We start from the raw sequence: 17,767 nt of genomic DNA, 5'->3' as shown, positions 1-17,767 counted from the left end.
CAGACCATTCATGAAAGGTGACTGTACATTGCAATTATAACTCAAACTTCTTCTCATTGTGGTTTATATTTCTGTTGTAAATAGAAACCAGTAGTATAGTTCCAGTCACCTGAAGCAGACATGTCCATCGCTTGTTTTAGAAAGTGGTGCTGGTGGGGAATACATAAAAGTAATTTCAGACTTTCAATAGCTGGTTACACCATTCTGTGTTGAAGTCATATACACATATCACATTTTTTGCTTTTCTGTCACCTATACACATTGATAAAAACTCAACATCCATAAAGTTTTAGCCTCCACTAGTTGTCCCCAACCAACCATACTGGAAACACAGGCCTGCAACCCCCAGGAAAGGACAAGGTATGCTGCTATGATTAGAAAAACTGTAATTTTAAGGCCTACTATCAACTTACGTTACTGGTACTGCTACTACAAGAGCTGAGAAACAGACTCTGAAAAGTGAACATGGTATCTGAAGTCACACTAGACTCAGCACTCAGGAATGCAGTGCAGAGGGATTGCCTGGCCTGGCACATGGCAACAGACTGGATGATCTCAGTTTCCTTTCCCACCTCTGTGGTCTAGAGCTCGGCGAGCTTCACAAGAAGCAGTTGGACGGGAGCCAGCTGGCTCTAGCTACCAATTTCTAAGCCCTTAGTCATTCTCAGCTTCCCAGGAAAACCCCTTTTCCACCAGATAGGTGTTCCATGCTAGGTATTCCTTTCCTCTTGTGCTACCAGCTAAGCTTCTGCCCCATCATGCCCACATTCCTTTCTCACTACAAGTGCCACAGAAGCACGTTTTTGGTACTGCTCATCTCATGTGTCACCTCTTCCTAGCTATAATGGGTTCCTGGCCTGGCCCGCTTCCTTTTCTGTGTGCCTGCAATATGTGATCTACTAGCTATTAATTTGTTACCAAGGCAATGTGGTAACACAGAACAGCTGAAAAACCACTGCCCTATGGTCCAGTTGTGGTTCAGTTCTCTACACAAATTTTCCAGAGACATTTGGCTGACCCCTATTGGAAACAGAAAGTTGGAAACTAGATCAGGGGATTTTTCATATCTGTAATAATTTTGGTACATACACTTTGAAACAACTTTGCTAATATGTCCAGAAATGTTTATCTGAGTGTTTATTGTTTAAATTTTAATTTATGTAATTGCTTCATGTAATATGCTCCAATGTAAACCAAGTTGTATCTGAAAACAACCATGTTAAACAGTTTAAATATGAAAATGAATAAATACTACATTACAACACCCATCCCATACACACAATGAAGGCCCCTTATTTCATACCCAACCAAGTAATTCTTCTTATATAAAACCTGGTATGTCCAGCCAAATAAACATGTACATGAATGGAACATATTTACCAACCTGAACCATAAGTTTACCTTCAGAGACTATGGTCTGCACCTATCAAGTAACCACCAAGGAGATGACCTTTGCAGTAATAGAATCAGGTTATGGAACAGCTTTGTCTGGGTACCACCTTTGTGGTCTTTTCAGTGATAGATGAAGACATCTCTGTTCATCCAAGCCTTCAAACAACTTATGTAGTCTGGGCCTCTCAGTTTTTCAATCTGTGTTTTTCAATTCGTGCCTGTTATGAGCTTTTTTGTAAATTTTCTATTTTGTGGTCTACTTTATATTTACATATGGTTGCATCTTCCTTCCACAAGGGGAAAAGACTCTTACGCATGTAATGGAACTTCCCTCTCATCTCCGCCCTCTTGTGCTCTCCAAAAATCTGCTCCAGAGGGTTAGAGGACACTCCAAAATAGATCTGAGGACAGCAGAAGGAGAATCGGAAAGGGAAGAGAAGTCCATTGCACAAAGAGAAGTCCACAAGCTCAACACTGGATATAACATGTTGTGCTTTCTTATTTATTGTAATCCACCCAGAGAACTTTATATCATGCGGCAGCATAAATATGCTGAAAATAAATTAAATAAAACACGTTGCCATTACCAGAATGCAAATTAAGCACTGTGAACACTTACTACTTGCAAAGACTGGAACAATACAAACAGAGCTAAAAATGTGAGCCTCTTTGGGGTCAACTGCTCTGGCTTACTTGTATATCCTCAGTGTATCAGTTGCAGGAACTCTAATGGGTTTACCCTAGTAGCCTAGGAATGCAGCTTTGTTTATTTAGCTTTTATTTCTGCAGGCTGGTTATGCCGATGATATTTCCTAAAAATAACACTCAGATAACCCCACGCGCCTTCTGGGAATAGCAGGCTGTGTTCTACTACCACCGTCATCACTCTATTCTGGCTCTGGAATGGGAAGTTATTATACTAAAAGCAAAGGCCTGGGAGCTGGGGGTGGGCACTGTTAAATCACCACAGAGCACATGGGCCCCAGCCAGCTCTCTGCAGCTGCTGACCTGCAGACAATGAGCAGCTTGGATCCATGGGGCCATGCCAAGGGGTTGTATTTCCAAGACCTCTTCTTGGGGAAAAGCATAACAAAGATTTGCTGCAGCTCATGGCTGGATGGATTAAGGGGATCTCTGTTCCTTCCGCCCTGACTAACTTTGATTCAGAACAATCAGCTGTATCCCCTGCTGAAGTGAGGGCAATTTTTAGCTTCAGTCTGGGCTTTGCAATACAGGTCAGCTGTCCCTAAGTGCTTCTGCCAGCATATCCCCCTCCCCACCCCCCTTAGAGCAAAGAGAAGCTTTGGAAGGGTGGCATTTAAATTGGGAAAACAGCAAGGGGAGAGGAAAATTAAACCCTCTGCCCCCAGCATCATGGTCCTGATCCCCATCTGCCTACCAGCTTCTTCTACTTTAAAAAATGAAAGAGGGGATCCTGATGACAGACAATGCCATGTCTAATTTGATGAGTCAGTGCCATTTTGTGGTACCTTTAAGATGCACTTAACCCAAGGGCATCTGGTCTGCTAATCTTGGGAACCCCCCCCTTTACATACTATGGACCAGCCTCACCATTCTGAGGACATGGTATGTGTGTGCATGAAACGGAACCAAAGGACTGGTGTTCCAATTCACTACTATCCAAACTGTGGGCAGAAATCCCAGAAAAGTCTGAAGCCACAGGTGTGATTTCTAGACTTGAGTATGTTTTTGTTAGCTACATCCCACTCCCCTAACCCCAACTCTTTCAATATTTCTCCCAGTTCAAAAGGTAAGGTTTGCAGGGAATTTCCTTGATTATGTTTTGCACAATTGTGCAGATTTTGCTGTACTCATTTGGGCAGATGGGCTCCATAATTTCCACGATGGGAAATAACACATGTTTCTTTTAAGCTGTTTCTTTATAAGCATACACATTCATTGCTCATTAGGGTGTGCACTGGTGTAATTCTTCCAAGAGGGTTTTTTAAAAGGCAAAACAAGGGTGGATAATGCATTCCTAGGGGCAGGCTATTTGAAGAACTTGTGGCCCTCCAGATGTTGCTGGACTCTACTTTCCATCCACGCTGGTCAGCAAGGCCAGTGATGATGGGAACAGTAATCCTACAACATCTCCACAAGTTCCTCATCCACACACAATATATGCAGAGGCCTGGAAGAGGCAAATGGCCAGAGGCATACCTAGAGGTTGGCTAAGTTGGCCCCCTAAGTAGGCCCAGTAGGGCACAAAATTGCACCTCTCCTTGCCGATACATCTCCTTGCCAAGGGCACAAGGGAGCCTAGGTACACCTCTGCAATTGATTAAATACAAATAAAAAAGTCACAGATTTGGTGCCTTCAATGGTCACCTAGTCCACCCCCTGCCAATGCAGGAAACCCTATGTATTTCTGTAAGCAACATAAGCAGTGTAAACCAGAACCATGTAATATAGGTACAAGTGAATAATACACAATGCCTTTCTGCTAGGGTGTCTCACCCAGAGCTATGATCTGAAGGAACATGATTTAGAAATCTAACTGACGCTAAGCAGGTCTGGGTGTGGTTAGCATCTAGCTGGGAGACCTCCTGACAATCTATACATGCTGCTGTGAAAGAAAGGTGGGATACATACTTCGGCTGTAGGCTTCAGTTTTCCCTTGCTCGTTTCTTTTGCTGATTGGAATTCAGAATGCCCTGGGCACCTGATACGTTTAGAGTGAAACTTTAGTGTGCTATGAGCTGTGTCACAGATAAATGCTGTTTAGCTTGCTGGAATAAGATAGGAGTGAGGTGTGTGTGTGTGTGTGTGTGTGTGTGTGTGTGTTGCTTGAACAAGGGGCTTGGGAACAAGGACTTCATGTTCTGTGAGAACCGTAGGCCTTGTGGCTTAGGTCAAGGGGACCAGAAGGACCCAGACTCTGGGGTTCTATTATCCCAGGTATAGGAGGGAAGTGAAATTCAACAGCATTAAAAAGCTGGCATCTACCAACGGGCTGTCTGCTAACTTTTGCTGGCTTTTGTTGTTTCACTTTCTTTCCAGAAAAGAAAATGAACATTACCCTAATCTGACTGTTGTGAGACGTGTTATGAAGTGTCTCTAAAACAGATAATGAGAGGGGCATAGCAGTGCATTTTCCTGTCTCTATGATCAATTGTTCTCTTCTGTTGTGGGTTACAGTACCTAGTGAAGCATTGTGACCCCAGCCCTTCAACCTAACAGGGCAGCACGTCCCCACCTGGGTGGCCTTTACAGAATCCTTGCCTTCCCTAGCAGTGCAGAACAAGGAATGCAGCAACAGGTCTTGACATGCCTATGGAGTGGCAAGTAGGAGAGAGCTGCTCAAATAGGTCTATAAATGTACTGAACCAGCTAGTTTATCTGTCCAAGTGGGCCAAAACACCTGCCATTTGTGCTGAGCCTCTTCATCAGACTGGATGTTAAACAAACTGGGGGAGGGGGGGAAGCCTCTTTTGGTATTAAAGCCATAACATCTGCATTGATCAAAAATTCATTTTTGTTCCCCAGTCTCAGAAGGGGTATGGCTGTGGGGTGCAGCTGTGGGGGTTTTCCTGAAGAGCACCTGCACTTCTGACTTTACCACTATACCACTGAGTTTGCCAGCAGCTGCTGACCCAATTAATTTCACTCCTAAATAGAAAGTGCTCTTAAGCTGAGGGGCAAGTCCGAAAGGGAGAGACTTGCATTCCCCCCCTCCTTAAAAATGCGGTGTGCACACTTATACGGAGGTACATAAGCATTCATATTTTCATGATTTTGATTTTTCTAAAACAGCTGTAAAAGAACTCAGCGAGTGTGGGAGACTGTGATATAACTGCCAAATGTGCACATATTCATTGTAGCACGGCTGGCTACACTTCTGGAGGTTAGTTTTGATTTTTCCAGAATGCATTGAAACTGGGCATGAGTAGAGCTTTAGAGGTAGTGTGGCTGCATGTGTTAATTCCATCTGGAGACTGGCAACAGGATAACACCAGTCTCCTGATTTATGCTGAACCAAAGGAATTGCAGATCCCCTTAAACACACACACACACACACATATCAATTTTTGGCCCTCATCATTATGCAGAAAAGATTGAAAATGTCAGGTGAGCACCAAAGGGTTTTGAAGGCCGTTGCCAAGACACGGATTTGAACATATTTAAATAACAGAAAGTATATTTCACTAATGTCAAGCTACTGTCAAAACAGCGTTTACAAAGGTTCAAGTTACGAAGCACTTGTATTTCTCAAGGCCCTGTGAACGTGTAAAGCTCAAAGGTATGTAGGGATGCCAAAAGTCCTATGCAGGGCAGTGTGGAAAGGTCCTACAAATAATCTGCTTGTATAAACATTTACAAGGGCCTGATCTCCTGGCAGGGGTTTCTCTCATTCCCTGTTTGTCACATCAGAAGCTGTTAACAACCCTGCCCCACTCTCAAAGGCATGCTCACATGCCCCTAAGAAACATCAGATGTGTCCGGGAATGGAAGCCGTCTGCGTTCTCAGGAGTTCCCAGCAGGACAGGTTGTAAATGATAATCAGAACAAAACGTGGTGTTAAAATCACAGGCAAGAAGAACCCAAGCCTCTTCCCAGATGTCTCTCTCTGCCGCTTCCCTGAAGACAAGGAGAGTCCAAGGTTGCTTCCAGATGCCGTTTTATTGAGTTTTCATTCCAATTTGTTTGCAGGAAGATTAGACGGCATTGTGTCAAGCAAATTTTATCTCACATTTTCCAGTGCATTTCCCCATCACTTTTTCTTACCGCCAAAGGTCTGGTTTTGTGCAGCAGTTCCAAATTAACTTCAACGGTGCAACCTGAATTTGCCAGTATGTGATTAAAGCCCACCCCAAAATAGTGACAGTCTGTAAGCACCCTGTGTTTCTCCTTGTAATTCAGTTCCCATACTGCATGGGTACCTAACCCAGCTCTACTGCTGAATCTAACTAGCTGAGTGTAACCAGGATGACCTGGAACCATATGTTAGCTGCGCTGAGATCTCTGGAGGAACAGAATACAAATGTGGTGAACAGCCGTGTGGTAAAGCAGATGGCATACAATCCCCTTCCTGTCAAATTCCTATCAAAGTTGTGGGGGCAACCACACCAGGGTGATATTAGGTTTGGTACCCAAGGGGTTTGCAGCTTCCCTTCCAGCTGGATCCTAGAAAAATGAGGACATGCCTCAAAATGGGTTGGCGAGTCATTTTGCCAGCTAAGTTATGGAAGAGTGGGTTGTAATTGGATCTGTATTTAGCTTTCAGCTTAGTAATTTATTTCATTTATAATATTTTGTTTGATTACTTTGTTGTTGTTTTCTATTTTCTGTTGACCACAATAACCCAAGGACTGCCTCTCCCTATATGAACCAACTCCACAAGAGGTCCAGATGATGGCAACAGAAGAACAGGCATTTTCTGCAACTGTTTCCCATTGGAATACTCTCCCCCAGCAGGCTCACCTTTTGCCTTCATGAATATTATTACATATCTTTGGCTAATTAAACAATCTATGGTCTTTTAAACTGGAGCGGGGTATTGTTTGGTTTATTATGTTACGTATTTTTGTGTCTTTATATTGAAAACTGCCCTGTGATCCTTGGATGAAGGATATAAATATTTAATTTAGACCAATAAAAATATTTTATGTTTACTTTCCCATCCTGCAACAAGCCCCCCACGTTTGCTTCATGCTTCCTCTCCAAACAGTTCTGCAGTTGCTAACATATTTTGCTAATTGATGGTTATGGGGAATTATTCTATTCCTGATCTGTCCCTTTACATTCTGGCAATCACATATTGCCCTGCCAGTATCTCTGACTAGAACCTTTTTGCATATGGATGAATTTACAAAAGCTCTGAACTTCTGTAAAGTGACAAAGGATAAAGGTAGAGAGAGAAGACCTTTCCACCTCCCCTCGTCATGGAATTTAACAGACTGTGCAAATATTTCAAGCCTTGTTTAAATAACTCTGAGGGCAAACAGTAGAGAGTCAGCGTGTAACTGGCTGAACAGCAGATAACCTCAAATCAGGAAGAAAGCCTAAATCTGGTGTATGTTGGCTCCTATTTGGGATGAAAAAAGGGAAGGATGGATTTCTGCAATAATTGGTGAAGAAGGGTAAATCCAAAGTAATATATTTTGGGATGTGTAAGGCACACACACAAAGACCACAAGAGGCTGTCATCTGAAAAGGCACACAAAGCCACCATATAGATCCACCATTTGTCATATTCTTCCTAGAATTAAGGTCTGCCAGATAGATCAAGGAACCCAAAGCAAAGGCTGGCTTCACATTACCACCTCAGAATGCACTGAAGTTGTTGTTTTTCCCTAGTGCTTTTCATTGCTCTTCCCACCCCCCACCAACTCTGCTAGCTATTCACATCAGCATGACTTCATTAATGTCAGATTCATTTCTGTTTGTGTTTCACCAGGGAGTGTTGATGGGGAGGGAGCATTTTTACTCTATGCAAAGGTGCTATCACTTTTGCTAGGGAAGAATTAGGAACAGCTTAAGGGCTCCAATCTGTGTTAAGCAGGTTTGAGAAACAACACATCAAACTAGTATTTTGTAAGTACAGGATACATATGCATTTTGGATAGTGTTGTGTGAACACAGATTAAAAATTCAGGGTCAGAAATGCAGTGAGGGCACAGTAAATGGGAGTGTGAACACAACTGACCTTTGCTAATAACTATTTTTCTTCAGGTTATCATAGTTCATTCATTATGGTTTTACTTCCCCACCATTAATTATTCCCATTAGTCTTCTTGCTCTCCTCACACTTCCTTTTTATATCTACATAACTACCTCTCTACTGTGAGAAAACCTCAAATGAAATCCATCACGACTATCCATTCACAGTCATTTTCTAAAACTTTCTCTTCTGTTTAGTCTCTTAGAATTTCCCCTTAAGTGCTAAGACAATGATACCAATTCCTTTTCAGTTGCCTTCCGTGAGATACCCTGCGCTGCATGTGTGCAGTCACAAGAATGGAGTTCCCTGCTATTCCCTTACAGCCTCAGATCCTTGTAACAGATGGGAAACTCCTAATAGTCACATAAGACCTATTCCTGGATTCCTGACCTAGCAGGGAAGTGGCAAGTCATTAAATTCCCCTGTGAACTCAGTGTCCCGTGCTTTCAAGTCATCCGAAAAGCAGCTGGGAAAATTTATGTTCCTGGCTAGCTCTCACTTGTCCTGTGTTTACTTTCCCCCACCCATTCCTTAGATCCTCTTTCTAACCCAAAGAATGTCACCACCAGTTCAATCACCCACACCAAGAACCTAGCTCTCCTCAAGCTCTGCTTACTTTCTCATCGTTTTATGAGTCTTTGCTGCTAAGTCTTCTCTGGGAAGGCAGTCAGGATAGGGACGGATTCTGGACAGTCCCATGCTGCTACAAATTTGGTGAAACATGCCTTTCCCAGGAAACAACTACTAAAACACTCAGAGTCACATACACACATTAAAAAAACTGCCCAACAGAGGAATGTTAACACTGCAGGCCAAATTATTAATTGTTAGCTGCATTCATGCCTTCATTAATAAATGTTCTTGTTTCATTACGCACCATATTTTCTTCCTCCATCTATATACATATCCAATGATAACAAATATACGAATGGATTGTGATGGCAGAGAATGTCATAAAAGATGCCTCCTCCCTTATGAATCAAATTGTTCTATATACTTTACACATCCCGAACAGTGTCCCCTCTAACTCCCTGCCCTGCAAATGTATCCACAGGACAAGGCAGCAAAGAGAGCTCCTAGTGAGTAACTTGCTCCAACAAGGATTGGAAGAACTGGGGGCATGCTGAACCTCGGCTTCCCATCCACCTCTTCTAAGCTCTGCCCCCTTTAGGAGAACTAGGGTCTCTTTAAGGAGTCGCCTCTCACCTGAAGAAACACACTTCTCCTGCACCCCATAGTACCTCATGCACAACCTGCACCAATGAACTGGCGAGGGAGCATAGGAGGCACTCAGTTCCTTGGGCCCAGGAGCAGCACCCACCTGGTCTGGCTCCCAGCAGGTGACCCTATAGCCTCTGACTCAGCATCCTGTTCACAGCTGGGGAGTGTCATGACCCTGGAGTCCCAAGTTTCAGTGTAAGCAGTGCCAACAGTGGTGTGCATAATGTCAGCTTGCTTTGAGTGCTTTTGTTTAATTATTTAAAAAGTTACTATCACAAAGCCATCCTAAACTTACATTATGCCGGGACTGGGGACACATGGCTGCAATGCCAGTCAAACAGCCGTTATATCCATTGTGTGCTCAGACAGGGAGGAAAGGGAAAAACTCAGAGCCAGAAAAGACCAAAATGATGCACATGCTATCAGCATCCCTGGAAACACCACCACAGTCCACCAATCAGGGACTGCACTGGCATCAACATCCTGATGTGATGCAGATGTAGAAGGAACCAACCTGTGCAGGCCAAGATGGGGTAGGTCTTTAACAAATTCCAGGCTTTACAATGGGGGGGGGGGGAAACATAGAACGTGGATCAAAAAGTTGGCAGGGTCAAGCAGTGCAATGGGCCCATATCTCATTCTTCAGCAAAAACCAGTAACAGTTTGCATACAAAAAATACCAGCTGAGCTGCAGTGGTGGCTATGCCCACTGGGACTAGCAGGATGGAAGACAGGGAGGCCATCAGTAGATGGAGCCAGAGCCAATGGCAGGAAGAGCCAACTAATTCTTTTTCTGTTCCAATCTTATTCCCTGCTGAGTTCTGTAAAGCCAAAACTGAGGAAGCCCATAGCCAGGGCAACTCCCTGGAGTGGATGTAATTAAGAAGGCAGGCATTTGAGGGCTGTCTGAGGGCAAGTAGAGATTGTTGGGGGAATGGCATATTTTCCCTGATGAACTGGCCTCCACTGTCCAGATGCACCATTATGAAGACTTGTGTAAACACATGAAATCACCCTGAATCAGCAAGAGGAAAATCTAGTTATCAGTTTGGCAGGAAGATGCTCCCAATCAGGACAACTGGAAGGGACCTGGAAGTTGTCCAAAATGGACACAAAGTCCAGTCAGAATCAGGAGCTGTCCAGATTAGATTTTCCTGATTAAGGCGGATTTTCCTGGAGTCATTAGAACAGAGTTTTACAGTGTTTGGCAGCTCCTGGGCTAGCAGGAATCTGCCAATGTAAGGCTGCTTTGCTGACAGTACTGGCGCGGTGTATTTTCTTTCATGGCTGGTGTGAACCTGAACACTGCCAGTGCATTCTGCTTCCATGTCTCCTGTAATTTAAAGATAAGGCAAGTTCTTTGTTCCTAAAAGCAGAGAGTTTCTGTTTTGCAAGCTTTGTCATGGGGCTTCCCTACCTCTATTCCCCTCACAGTTACTCTAGCTAAGGTTCCTCTGAAACAAGTGAGAAAGAACCAAGAAGAAAGGTTTCCTGCCTCCTCCCCAACCACAACAGTGAAATCAAGACGTAATGTAACACAGATGCTTGAGTTTCTGTAGGCGGCTGCTAGAAGGCACTAGCTAGTGGAAAATAAACATCTAAGGTAGGCCCAACGTAAAGTCAGTCATTGAGTCCAACATTTCTGCCCACTAAACTGTAGGAGTTGAAGGGACAGGGATTCCAATTCAGTCAAATCAGCTTAGTAGTAACTGTCCATAGCAAGCATTTTTCTTTCCATCTTTCATTTACAAACTATCATTGATTTACCTCCCCACCACCACCACCACCACCACCACCATAGACAGGAAGACACTAGAAAGGTGAAATACTTCCCCGAGTTTATATCAGTGGCGTCATCAGAAGAGGATTTGGGGACAGAGTCCAGAGCCCTTGCTCAACAGAATGGCCAGGAAGGATCTCCAAATATGGGCTGCTCACCACATTTTGAAGTGAAGTAATGCATCCGAAAAGCAGACTGGTGTGGGGTAGCCCAAAGTTTAACATTGCCATGTTTGGATACAGACAGAGGACACTGTATGGATCTGGCCTTCTAGCACCCACAGTTGTGGGATTCTGCTTTCATTGTGAAAGAGAGCACACAATGGAAGGCACGTCTGTGTGGGATCCACTGATAAGGATTAGGGGAATCTGGGTTCAATCACCAGCAGGCTATTTTAAAGCAGCCAATAACATGCCCTGCTGCATCCCAGAGGTTGTGTCATTGAGCAAAACCTCCTACATCCCTCACCCTGTAATATGCAAGCAGAAGTAATTACATTACAAATACATCTCGTGGAGAATCAACTTAAGTGACACAAAGCATAGTGCTTACCTTTCTGAGGTCATCCAGCCCATACTCTATGGATGAAGTCAGGACCTCCAGGGCCTACAGTCAAAACAAAGGAGTGATTAATGTACGCTCTCGGTACTTGATGCTCTCTGTTCTATCGGCAATTATGGCACGTGCCTGAATCCATCCTGATTTTCTCGGTCTTTTGCCCTTCAGCTTTCTGTAAAGTTTCTATGAGCAAAATTTGACTTGCACAATTAGACTGCTGCTCACACGATGGGAGTTTGCCTTCCTACCCTCCCCCCTCCAGCACTCGTGCCAGAAAAATATGCTTTTCCAAAGTTTCTCCCAGAGGTTTTGATCTATATTGTGTCCTATATCTATTGCCCAGTGTGTAATTGAAGCTTTAACAAGCTCGTCTTTTGTTTCCCATTCTAATAAAAAAATTATACATTTTAGACAGAAGTTTATCCTTATTTTCTAAGAGTTGTTTTTCAGATTGTGAGCTTTGGTCCAGAAATCCATTCTTTCTAATTTAAACCTGTCGTATATCTGGTGATATTGCAACCAAACCATAACTTGGCTTCTAAAGTTTCCCATTGAATTCAGTTTGGGTCGTCCCCCCGCTGTAGAATTCACCAGTTCCCTGTAAATCGCCCATTGTCTGTCCATATCAACTCTCTTAATTGCCATTGCTTCAATGGGAGATAGCCATAAAGGTGTTTTTCTTTCCAGCAGATTTTTAGATTTCTCCCAGATTCTATACAGATTCTTCCTAAGGATGTGGTTCATAAAACTCTTGTAGGTTTTAGCCTTCCCATACCAGAGACATGCATGCCAGTCAAATGTTAAGCCATGACCCTCTAGATTTAAGACATGGGTAGGCAAACTAAGGCCCGGGGGTCAGATGCGGCCCAATCGCCTTCTAAATCCAGCCCACGAACGGTCCGGGAATCAGCGTGTTTTTACATGATTAAGTGTCCTTTTATTTAATATGCATCTCTGGGTTATTTGTGGGGCATAGGAATTCATTCCCCCCCCCCAAAAAAAATATAGTCTGGCCCCCCACAAGGTCTGAGGTACAGTGGACTGCCCCCCTGCTGAAAAAGTTTGCTGAACCCTGATCTAAGATGTCTGCATTGTCCAATATAATCAATTCTTTTAACCAACACAAACAAGCTGCCTCATTATACATTTGCAAATCTGGCAGAGCAAAGCTTCCTCTTTCTTTTGTATCTATCATAATTTTATGTTTAATTCTTGGCTTTCCCCCCGCCAGATATGTTTAGAGAGATCTTTTTTCCATTCTTTGAAGTAGCTTAAATTGTTTACAATTGGGATTGATTGGAATAAAAACAGCATCCTAGCCAATATATTCATTTTAATGGCACATGTGTGTGTGTGTGTGTGTGTGCGCGCGTGCGCGCTCACACATGAGTTTGTAGTTCCCTCTTTTCAAAATCCTATTTCCCCACATTTTCTTCTCACCATTGTGGACTCTTTAGTTCACAAAGTTGGCAGCTGCAATTCTCTGCCCCTTTTAGGTTCATAATCATCACATTTCTACAGATTAAGAACAAATTAAACACTTAAACCCTAGAATCTAGGCTTGTCTACTAGAGCTGCTCCCCCTCTGCCCCCATCCTGGATAGCTGTTACTATATCTCTCCTGGAATTTCTACTGGGCATTAAGGAGTGCGTAGAATGTTCTTCCCAGCCCATGAAACATCCAGCCCTTCTCATGCTGCTGGGTGTGGCTGCTAAAAATTCCAAAGAATGAAAGCAACGTCCTGAGCTGTGTGAGAGAGAATAAGAGAAAACATTATAAGGATCAGATGAGTTTGGTGCAGCCAGCAACACAGGACAGTCCAAACTTCCCTGATGAATGTCAGCAAACTGCAGTTCATATACTCTCCAACTATTACCTATTTAATAAATCCAGACTCTACCTTATGTAGAAGTTGTTGCTGATGTAATGAAAAAAATGTACCTGATACCTGATTATGGTTTCTATGGCAAATATTCAAAAATCCATAGCTGAGCAATACATCTCTCAGGACCACCAAAATGTCACAAAAGCATGGCAAATAGTATTGAAGAGCTATGGATTTTGGATATTTTTATCGACCAATATAGCAACCAGGGCTTTTTCATCCAGAACTCACCGGAACTCAGTTCCAGCACCTCTTTTTCCAGAAAAATAGCACTGATTGCAATATTTATTTTGGGGGGGGGATGGGACAGATTGGTGTAACTGAAAAGCTGGGGGAGGACAACATTTTTATGTCTCTTTATTTCTCTCCCTATCTCCAGCTGAGCCTAGGGCTTGCTGATCGGAAGGTCGGCGGTTCGAATCCCCACAACAAGGTGAGCTCCCATTGCTCGGTCCCAGCTCCTGCCCACCTAGCAGTTCGAAAGCATGTCAAAGTGCAAGTAGATAAATAGGTACCACTCCGGTGGGAATGTAAATGGTGTTTCTGTGCGCTGCTCTGGTTTCGCCATGCTGGCCACATGACTTGGAAGCTGTACGCTGGCTCCCTCGGCCAATAAAGCGAGATGAACGCCACAACCCCAGAGTCGTCCGCGACTGGACCTAATAGTCAGGGGTCCCTTTACCTTTTTTTTTACATAAAATAACCAAAGCTATTTGAATTTGAATTTGTTTGGGTGGTACAAACTCAGTCTCTAATCATTCACAGCAAGGAATGGCAGAGGGAGGCAGCGAGATGTCAAACACACCATCTACTATGTCCTTTTATGATGACAGGGCTGGAATTCAACCTTCCCTGGAGGCAGCTCCTGACAGAGAAGCTGAGTCACAGGAGTGAGATGCTGCCAATACTGCAGGCATATGTAAAACCTGAACAACAGCTACCTGCTGATTAACACAGAAGGAAATTTTTCCAAATCTTAAGGTTGCCCCTTTCTTCCTATGACAATATATTGATTGGTTTACAATATTTATATACTGCCCTTACTGAAGGAATATTTCCACAGTGGTTGATATAAAACAAGGCTAGAATAATATATCTACAGATCAAAACTGAAACTTTCGACCAGCATGATGGCAGCAATTTCTTTCCCAAAACCAAGAAGAGAATTCTGTGACTCTAGATCAGAGCAGGGGACCTGTGACCCTGCAGATGTTGTTGGACTCCCAATTCCAGTCAGACCCAGTCCACATATCCTATGGTCAGGGATGGTGGAGGGCCACAGCTCCATCCACCCTCATCCAAATAAACAGCTTCAGGTCCCTGAATCAGTAAGAGAAAAATGTAGTCTTCCCTGCTTGTTAATGCACAATGGGGAAAAGGTGCAGCCCAAATTATCTGTATTCTACAATCGCTGCACAAGTGAACAAGAGAGCCCCTATCCTAAACATTTGTTAAAAATAAAACGTAAAATAGAGAAGGGTTAGCTAAAAAGAGGATGTGCCACACATATGACATTGATGGAAAGAACTGGATTTTGTGGTGCTCATCAGAGACTTTCCTTCATCTCTGCCAGTAAAAAAGCCTCCATTTTATGAGCTTGCTGCTCCATTTTAGGTGCTAAACATAATCTTGAAACTACTGCGCTGACTCACAAGTAATTTCATTGCCTTACTTGGCTGCAGTCTGAAATCACTAGGAGATGCACAGATCTGATTCAAGAGCTTTTAAATTAAGAAAAACCTAAGTAACAACCCAATTATGTGGAAGCTGCTAATGGTGGTTGATTAAGTCAGCATTCTTGCACAGACACCCAGCCCACATCCTCTCCCAATTTCTAGATCTTCTGCAGTGAAAAGAGACAGGATTTTCAGAGCTCAAAGCACTGGCTCTGTGATACAAGACGGAGATGCTAGAGACAGGGCAATGCAGCAGAGGATGGAGCAAATCCAATACTAAGACACTGATGCTACTCAGCTTTCAAATATCACTACTGTTTTACTAGAACTGAGTCTTAGCACATTCAACCAAGCAACAGCTGCATTATACCAGGGTGGTTGCTGCCCTTTCTGTGGTTTAGAGTAGCCTTGAGATTAAGCACGTATGTGGGGTGCATAATGATTCTTTCCAGGTGAATAGATTGCTATGAGCAGGGCCTCTCTCTCTCTCCATTATCAGCATAATCACTAACATATCTGTTTTACCAGATTGCCATTATAAATATAGCACATAATAAGCAGAAGTGACTTACTTCAATCATCATCATCTTATGGACGAAAACATCATACACCTTTGCTTTTTAACAACAATAGACTGTGTGGGTTACTTTTTATAGAGAAATATATATGTACAGTACCCATGATTTAAAATTGCGTACACTGAATCTGCAAACAGGACCAGCAGTAAAAATCAGACACACAATGGAAAAGGTTGCGGGGAGGACCTATTATTATCTGTCAAGACTCGTGTTGGTAACATTTTTTAATTGATCTGCAAGGGTGACTTAAAAGGTTTGTGTTTCCTCATAAGCACATTAATAATACCATTTACTAATTTTAAGCCATTCTCCATTTACTCACTTCACTGCAAGCCAAGCCTGTACTAATACAAGTCATACTTACAATGTTGTTGTTGAGGGTGACATTATTGGTGTACAGATACTCAATGACTGCGAGGAACACCTCTGGCTGCACGTGGCTCAGGATCAGTGGGGCTTGCATCTCCTGGGGCTGGCTTAACATTGCATGGAGTGCCTGGCAGCGGGAAGTGAGGAGGCAGCGATGGGCAAAGATTTCCTTCTGCTCTCTGCCTACCAGAAATGTCACATCACTGTGGGAAAACAGGCAATGAGTTTACCATGCACACTTCTCAACACCCTGCCCTGCTCTCCCCTTTCTCCAGCTACTCTCCCCATTGAGAACCATCTTGCAGAGTTCAGCTGGCCTGTGTTCAAAGAAAATTTGCAGTAGGCCAACAAACTACATGTTCAGCAGCATCCCCCTTTCTCTGATCAGCTGTAGAGCAGCTGGTGCTGAAGCCCTTCCATGCCCACCACTTTTTCATCATAAGCCCTCCTGACTGGGCTATAAGACCTGTGTGCTGCAAACACCTACCCTCTGCCCACACAAAAACTCTCTCTCGAACTGCTCCTCCCAGCGCCACCCAACCCTCTACCTGTGTCCAGCAATAACTCTTGCTCTCAGCTCTCCTCCTCATGGACCCACCTTCTGCCTGCACAAACTCCCACTCAGGCTCTTGCTTACCTACTCCCACTGGACCCACCCTCTGCTCACATAGTTTTGAGGAGGACCAGGATGTGCTTGAATACATGAAAAAGGTGTCCTGTTTGAAGTCCAAACAGGACAGGGAACACATTTCCCCCCCTCCCAAAGAAAGGACAATCACATTTTTCTAGGGACAAGTGGCAACCCAAGTGCCAGATTTAGTCCTAGAATAAATGAAGCAGTAATAGTAATCCATCAAGCAGAGAGCCTTCTCTTCAGCACTGCATAAACAAAGACAGTCACCATACAGAAAGAATGGAGTAAGAGCTTCCCAGACAGAGGATGTGACATTAACCTCAACAGTTCTCATTTTAGAAATAAAGCATAAAGCACTTGAATGGGGCTTTTAATAGCGCACTTGATTTCCTGCTGTTCCTCCTCAGTTTCAGCAAACTCAGTAAATACACTATCTGGGCTGCATGTATTTTTTCCTGGGGTCGAACTACATGTTACAACAGAAGAGCCCTGCTGCATCAGGCTGAAGGCCCATCAAGTCCTCTCATCATGTTCTCTCAGTGGCTAAACAGATGCCCCTGGGGAGTTCACAAGCAGGCCCTGAGAGTAATAGCACCCTCCCCATTTGTGCTCATATTCAGAGGCATGCCACCTCCAGAATCATGGCCGGAAGCCACAGGTAGCCTTATCCTCTATGGATTTGTTTAACCCCCTTTTAAAGCCTTCCATGTTTGTGGCCATTATTATATCCTGTAATACTACAAATTACAGGGGTGGGTGACTCTAATCTGATCCAGAACCAAACCAGGGGGTAAAATCCCCTTACAATTCCACCCCTTCAGTGCTGGGTTTGAGCTGCAGGGGGTGGGGAAGGGGGCACATTCTGGAAATTTGGGTAAAAAATGCACGAATGCAGGCACATCTATGTAGCTCATGTAATGTACAGACTGGCTTGCTTTTCTCCACCCCAGTGTGACCTGGATGGGACTCTGAAGGGTGGGTGGGCACGGAG

At 43.7% G+C, this 17,767-nt stretch overlaps 1 protein-coding gene across 1 annotated transcript in view; it reads right to left on the bottom strand.

The window, feature by feature from the left end:
* BTBD19 (BTB domain containing 19) overlaps positions 1-17,767 on the bottom strand; it is a 54,651-nt gene that overhangs the window by 32,264 nt on the left and 4,620 nt on the right. Inside the window, exons 2-3 of the mRNA XM_083620213.1 lie at positions 16,138-16,345; positions 11,628-11,681 (exon numbers count right to left, since the gene is read on the bottom strand). Coding sequence (XP_083476339.1) covers positions 11,628-11,681; positions 16,138-16,345 — 262 coding nt within the window. The remainder of the gene's footprint in view (positions 1-11,627; positions 11,682-16,137; positions 16,346-17,767) is intronic.

This window comes from Podarcis filfolensis, assembly GCF_964270895.1.
Source record: "Podarcis filfolensis genome assembly, chromosome: 6".
Classification (NCBI taxonomy): Eukaryota; Metazoa; Chordata; class Lepidosauria; order Squamata; family Lacertidae; genus Podarcis; species Podarcis filfolensis.
This window is presented reverse-complemented; position numbering and strand designations above follow the sequence as displayed.